Source organism: Alexandromys fortis, unplaced genomic scaffold, assembly GCF_014885135.2.
Source record: "Alexandromys fortis isolate MF-2015 unplaced genomic scaffold, M_Fortis_MF-2015_v1.1 scaffold_5, whole genome shotgun sequence".
Taxonomy (NCBI): Eukaryota; Metazoa; Chordata; class Mammalia; order Rodentia; family Cricetidae; genus Alexandromys; species Alexandromys fortis.
The window spans coordinates 16,396,220-16,403,458 of record NW_026067924.1 but is presented as its reverse complement, the minus strand read 5'-3'; the positions used below and the strand labels follow the sequence as shown (position 1 = coordinate 16,403,458).

The following is a 7,239-nucleotide window of genomic DNA, read 5'->3' as shown; positions in this document are numbered from 1 at the left end:
TCCAGGTTGCCCTTACTATCCTTTATTTATTTATAATTTTCACCATATGTTAAACTTTAATTTATGTTCTGATCAACTTTTATTTTATATTTTTTCCAATCTACCCTTTTTTAAGGGAAAAATTCACAATAGCAACTCTATATGCCACTCAGAGTCTCGACCATCCTTGTTCATGCTGTGTCAACACTCATGTATCTCCTGTCTGCTTTTTTTCATTTTAAATTAAAGTTTTCATGGTGAGTTCAAGTGTGTATAGCTCAGCATGAAAATGGAGGTCAGAAGACCGCATGTGGGAGTCAGTTTTTTCATCACAATTGATCAGATTGTCTGACCTTTCAGCAGGTGTTTTTACCCACCAAGGCCTCTCTCCATAACCCTGTCTCTTCTTAATGGTGAACACTGTCTCCATCATTCAGGTTAAACACAGCTTTCTTCCTCAATGTTCTTACATCAATTCCTTTTATGTCAAATTATATAGATCAACTGAGAAAGTGTTTGTTAGTCCCACCTTTCATGTCAGTTTATGGGAAAACAGCTGTAATTGAAGAATGTAACACTCAGAGAAGTAGTGGATGTTCCCTACAAACACGTCACATTACATGAGAAATGTGAGATGGAGCTGCAGGGATGGTTAGGAGACCTGCTCTTCTTGCAGAGGACCCTGGTTCCTTTCCCAGCACTCACATCTAGGACTCATAACTGCCTGTAGCTATAGCTCCCTGTGATCAATGTCCTCTTCTGGTCTGTGTAGGGACCAGTCCAAATGTGAAACACACTCACACACAAAGACACATAAATAAAATAAATCTTTATATTAGAAGAATATGCTATTTAATAATCTATAACACAATACAAGATTACATCACTTAATTAAATGTTTCGTATATACAGGGCAACCAAGCAAAACATAAAAATGTATACATCATTCTAAAGAAGAGCCGTGATGCACCCAAAATGTTTCAGGTGTTTAGTCAGATGTGACAGAAAAAATTTTACAAATAAGGCATAAAACTACCTCTAGTGAATTTATAATTTCATGATCAATGATGGCATCAATTATTAGTTTTCAGAATGCATCTATCAGATTCTTAGAACCATGTTGATATCTTATTGTGTGGATCTAAATTAAGAAATCAAGCAGTGAATCCTTCATTTAAACAAATGTGGAATCAGATCCTTTTGCAGCTCTTTAATGACAAACAGCTGGATAGTGTTGTGGAAAGCAACCAGGCATTAACAAAGGGCAGCTGCTAACAAGCCTCAGTCTGCTTCAGTCACACTACATATTAATCTTGCAAACTGTCAAATCCATATTGTTAATCAACATACAAGCTATAGATGGATAAAATAAAATTTTACCATGTATTCCTTATCCAGTTAATTCCATATGGACAATCTTCATTCCAGCAGAGAACGTTCATGTATATAAGACCACAGAAACATTTAAGTGCATTTACGTTCTGTCACTGATGCATTGACATTCCAGGAAGTGGACGTAGTTTATGTCATTTTTCACAATTCTGTAAAATGTTTTCTACAGATGGAAACATACAGACACTTAGAAGAACCTCAAAACAGCATCATAGCTAAACTAACATTTAGCAAGTACAACATCAGTACTTATGGAGTAGATATGGATTTCTTTGAATAACATGATTAAATCACTATGAAATTGACAAAATTTGTCATATTTCATCTGGAAATTCTTCTCTGTTCTGTGAATATGGTTTATTACCATAGGTTAAAAACGAAGCTGCTTTGTTCACAGGCAGGGCAGAATAAAGCTAGACAAGAAAACTAAACTGAACGAAGGAAGAAAGAAGGCAGAGTCCGGTAGTTGCTATGTCAGTTTGGTTATATGTATATGCATATTTCTAATCTTGATTAAGGTATTGTGATTGTGTAGTTCATTTAAAATTTAAAAATGTAATGTATAATTAGGAAATATAGGTTGTTAGTGGATAATCATCGATAACAGTCAAGCTTGTAGTCATGTTAGTTAGATTTTCTGGATATATAGAGATATATTCAGTTAAATAGACATTTTTCAGATCTTTCAAAGACTACAGAATATGTAGGAGAAAAACACCATAACCATACTAGAAGACACCATCTTCATGGTAATTGATAGAAATGGATTAATGTAAGAGCTAGTTAGAAACCCACCTGAGCCATCAGGGGAACAGTGTTGCAATTAGTATAGTTTCTGTGTGATTATTCCTGTCTGAGCAGCCAGAAAACCGAGGCACAGTGTCCTTTTACACAAATTGATCTGTGTGCTTACAGTAACGGTAATAGGAAAATCAGTTTCACAAAATATAAATAAGACCATTCTCTCTGTGCTGGAGGCATGGTTCAGTGGTTGAGAGCACTAGCTTATTTTATAGAGGACCCAGGTTCGATTCCTAGCAACCACAAATGGTGCAGAACACTCTCTAACTCCAGTCTCACAGGACATTTGACAATCTCTTCTACCCTTACAGGCGCCAGACACTGATGTGCTACAGGGACACAAGGACATAACGCTGGTAAATTATCAGTACACAATACAGATATAGGACTCTTTTTTTTTCTTTTCTTTTTTTTTTTGAGAATAAGAAAATAAAGTTTCCGCCTCCTCCCTGCCTCCCATTTCCCTCCCCCTCCCCCCAATCTTCTCCCCCTCCCCCCTCTCTTCTCCCCCTCCCCCCACTCCTCTCCCCCCCCCTCTCCTATCCAAAGAGCAGTCATGGTTCCCTGCCCTGTGGAAAGTCCAAGATCCTCCCCCCTACGTCCATGTCTAGGAAGGTGAACGTCCAAACTGGCTAGGCTCCCACCAAGCCAGAACATGAAGTAGGATCAAAACCCCTTGTCATTGACCTTGGCTTCTCATCAGTCCTCATTGTTCGCCGTGATCAGAATGGGGCACTGAACTGAACAGAGAATTCTCAAAAGAAGAAGTTCAAATGGCCAAAAGACACCTAAGGTCATGCTCAACCTCATTAGCAATCAGGGAAATGCAAATCAAAACAACTTTGAGATATCATCTCACACCTGTCAGAATGGCTAAAATCAAAAGCACCTATGATAGCCTTTGCTGGAGAGGCTGTGGAGGAAGGGGTACCCTCATCCATTGCTGGTGGGAATGCAATCTTGTGCAGATATAGGACTCTTTAGAAATCCTTACCAAAAAAAGGAAAAGTAGATAATAAGATTTCACTTATTACTGAAATTTTCTAAGATCTCTCTCTCAGCGTAAGGTTGAGTTACCATGAAGATTGTTTGAGAATAAACACATACTTAATCTGGTTTGAGAGAATTTTGTCTTACCTACAATATTACATAACTGAGAGCTATTTCACATTATTTAATAGAAAAATAAAAGAGATACTTTCTAAATTTTTCCCACTGAGCATGCCAACACTCAGTCAGAAGTCCTTCCCTGTGGATCAACACAACAGGGCTAAAAGTTGCATAACCAAGGGTTATAAATTTTTGAATATTTTCCATCAAGGTTTTTTTTTCTAAAGAGAGACTTAAAAATAGAGAAAAGGCACAGTCAGTCCAATAGAAGAAAACAAAACAGAGCATCAGAAGGAGGACACTCTGAGCAGCTCTCAGCTCAGGGGGAGTTCTGTAGAGAAGCTTGGAGTTCTGGAGGTGGAGGACGTGCTGGTGGTGCTTGTGGAGAAGATGTACCATGTAGACACTGGCGCCTCCCATGGCTCCCTGAAACACAGCATCTCTCAGGACCATGAGAGGGAGAACAATCCACTTAATTTTCTGATTTTCAAGCAATAAGTAGCAATAGTTGTCATCATTCTTAAACTGTGATATATTCAGGCTTGTACTTGTGATGGACTGGATTAGGTTCATAGCTAATAAAGCGTTGAGTGTCCAAAAGAATGAAAAGAATGGGAGGATGTGCCATGCAGACTGTGGTCTGAGCCTCCTCCACCCAGATGCTCTGGGACTGATGATGATGGCCTGGACCACAGTGAGGAGACTGCTGGTGCAGATGGAGACCCCACGGGAAACCCTCTGCAGGTAAATGACGATCTTACATTCTATATCATCTAGAAAGTTTCTCAAACCAAAAGCTGCCATTGTCTTTGGCAATCCTTTTGCAAAGAGCATTATGATGTTTGTAAAAGCCAAGTGGATGAGAATAAGATGTATGGGTTTCTGCTCAGGCCCTCCGCACCAAATAAACATATAATTCACAGAAACAGAAATGTTCCCCAGAGTTCCAAACACAGTCATGAAGAGGAAAACTATTTGCTTAATAAATCTCAAAAACATTTCTTCTCTCCTGGAAAGAAAATCTTGTATTCAGGATACAAAGAGGTTTTTTTTCATAAAACATCAATAATGTTAGACATTTATCTTAAAAACGTTTCACATAATAGCATTTTCTGTTATACAAGAGTTAGTGATGGACACATGTGCTGATGTAGACTGGGGCCCTGAACTCCTCCTCTTCCCTGTGGACCCTGAGTTATGTGTGTGCTCTGACAGGTGAGTTTGGTAACTGGAATGGATCCCCAACGTTTTAAAGGAGATATGTTTGAAGTCTATACTAGCAAAATTGACTCGTTAAAATGTGAATTTGTTTATGTGTGTCTCTGTGTGTATGTGTCTGTCTGTCCACATGCTGGAAAAATACATAGATAACTCATATCATAACTGAAATGAACTGTAAATTTCCCCAAACAAAATTCTTCTATTTCTCCTCTCCCCCCTCTCTCTCTCCCCCTCCACTCCCTCTCCCTCTCCTTTTCCTTTCCCCTCTCCGTCTCTGTCTCTCTCTGTCTCTTCATATTTTCCCACTGACTTTCAAAGACAAAGGCTTTGTTTCTATTTCCCTATTAATTAGTGTAACAATATCAAGATTTGCTTTTGACTTCAAAGCCTTATAACTTCAATTTCTACATCCTAACATTTTTTAAATTTTTATGTTGATCACTCTGTGATTTCACTCCATATAAGTATATCTAGATTTTTTTAAGTCATTCTCAATGTCAAGTTCAATTGCACAATCTTTTCACATAGACCAATACAGTTGAAGTTGAGTCATGAAAATATAACTTGAAAATTTTCATGTAACTGCTAGACTGCAGCTAGGGATGGTGTCTAGCAGAATCTTGTGTTGCTTTCTAAAATAGGGAGTAGCAGAGATCTCTGGTCCTAGTGGAAGACTGCTGGCCATCTGTAACTGCAATGAGTTACCTCAGGACACATAAGGGAACATAGAACAGCTCTGGACCAGGGGATGCTGATGAGGTAAACCTAAGAACAGGATTAATGGGGTGTTATATACTGCCAAAAGCTCTAAGTCCTCAATATCAACTGCACGTAGCACAGTAAGTGGGGCCAACTGGTGTGAGCAGGGGTTCCACTGTCTAAGAGTTCATGGTGCCATTTGCTTCTGTGGGGACTTTTGAGCAGCTATTATGTCAACTTGTTTTGCAGCCTGCTTTTCCTCCAGGCTGTTTGTCAGGCAGACTGGATTTTTATATAACAGTCCAAGCTGATTCAAGAATTTGGACTCAGATAGGATGTTATTCTTCAAGTTCAGGAGCTCCACCCTCATTTCTCAGGGATTTGTGGTGAGCTCTGAACACCTTTTCTAGGATAGGAAAGATATAAATATTACAGTGGCTGCATGGGTTTATGTGTCCTGAGTACTTGCAATGTCTCTGTTCACTGCCCTCCTTCCTGTTAAACTCACAGGATTGTTTTAAATGTCTGTGTCAAGATGATCTTACCAGTGACCTTCATCAACCTAGCCTTGTTCTGAGATTTGTGTCCAGGCATCATGACTCTAGAAATGTGAGTTATTGCCAGGCGATGGTGGCGCATGCCTTTAATCCCAGCACTCGGGAGGCAGAGGCAGGCGGATCTCTGTGAGTTTGAGACCAGCCTGGTCTACAGAGCTAGTGCCAGCACAGGCTCCAAAGCCACAGAGAAACCCTGTCTCGAAAAACCAAAAAAAAAAAAAATGTCAGTTATTGCTTTCAACTGCTCCTCTAGCAAAGAGGTAATTATTGCCTGTGTAAGTGAGTCCTAGAAGGCACAATACCATCTAAATATCTGTACAAATGAAATATGCTCCAGATATTAATAGAAAACACATCAGCATTCACTGACATATTTATAATAAAAACTTAAGTGTTTTGTCATTGATTGGAATCTGTCAAAATCCTTATTTTCAGTTCCCTCAAGTACTGATACATGACATTAAAATTTTTGTTTGTTTAATACTTGCTTTAATGAGGATTCCCACTTTTCTTGTCCTCTCTTCCCTTTTCCAAGCATTAAGTCATATTTGAGACCAGGCTCTGATATCCTAACAATTGATTCCTTTCTACTGAAATCACTGTCAATGGAGGAAGAGGTGTCTCATCTTCCACATCATTTGGTAAATGCTAAAGGAAATGAATTCAAAAGGAGGAATGGATTTGTGCTTAGATGGATGGGTGATGCCAGGATGAGTCTAATGTCCAAGAACCTGAAGTTACATCTACCACCTGGTTTTTCTAAAAGAAACGAGCTTGCAGGCAAACAGACAAAACTAAAAAGATTGTTGGTCTTTGCTGCTTTGTATGGCATAAACTTAAGATGAGCTGTTTCAGGACGTCCTCCTCCACAGCCTGGATCCTAAATAGCAGCAGTTCTCAAGATGGTAATGATAACTGTTACATTGAGTGTTATATGTTTAACCAGCATGGTATATAATGACTTAATGAATATAATTTAAGACAAGTATTATAATAGTATGTGATAAAATTGGGAACCTTTAAGGATGGATACGGACAGAAAACCATCAAGCAGAGTGCGAAGGCTATTGTAAAACTATGCCAATATTAGAAAAGTGGAAATACATCAAAAATGAAAGTGCAAGGCTTACAGACACTAGTGACACTGTTGAAGTCACAATGCTGGCAAAGTTATACCTGAAAGAAAACTAGTCATTTTTGAGAGAGAGTCTCCCTCTGTAACCAGGCTAGCCCTGAACAATACCCCTGCCAAATCTCTCTAGTCCTAAAGTTACTGCAAGTATCATGATCGTCTCCATGATTTAGACATCTGAAAACCTTATCTATCTTATTGATCCATTTAGAAATGTAAGATAGGCTAAGGCCAACCCACAGCTCTGTCATGAACTCCAGCCCGAGGATGGAGAGTGATACATCACCATTTCTGTTCCATCTCTGTATCTCCAGCAGCTAGTCTCCTTACCTCCATGTACTCACCTGG

At 39.0% G+C, this 7,239-nt stretch overlaps 1 protein-coding gene across 1 annotated transcript; it reads right to left on the bottom strand.

Annotated features, from left to right (window-relative positions):
* Positions 1-3,342: 3,342 nt before the first annotated feature.
* On the bottom strand, positions 3,343-4,305 carry LOC126501820 (vomeronasal type-1 receptor 4-like). Its single transcript, XM_050142675.1, has one exon. It carries the CDS (start codon positions 4,279-4,281, stop codon positions 3,343-3,345), a length of 939 nt encoding a protein of 312 aa, XP_049998632.1. The 5' UTR covers positions 4,282-4,305.
* Between the last annotated feature and the right edge of the window lie 2,934 nt (positions 4,306-7,239).

Excerpts from the sequence above, each read along its gene's own strand:
- LOC126501820 (XM_050142675.1), bottom strand. The coding sequence starts at position 4,281 with ATGTTTTTGAGATTTATTAAGCAAATAGTTTTCCTCTTCATGACTGTG.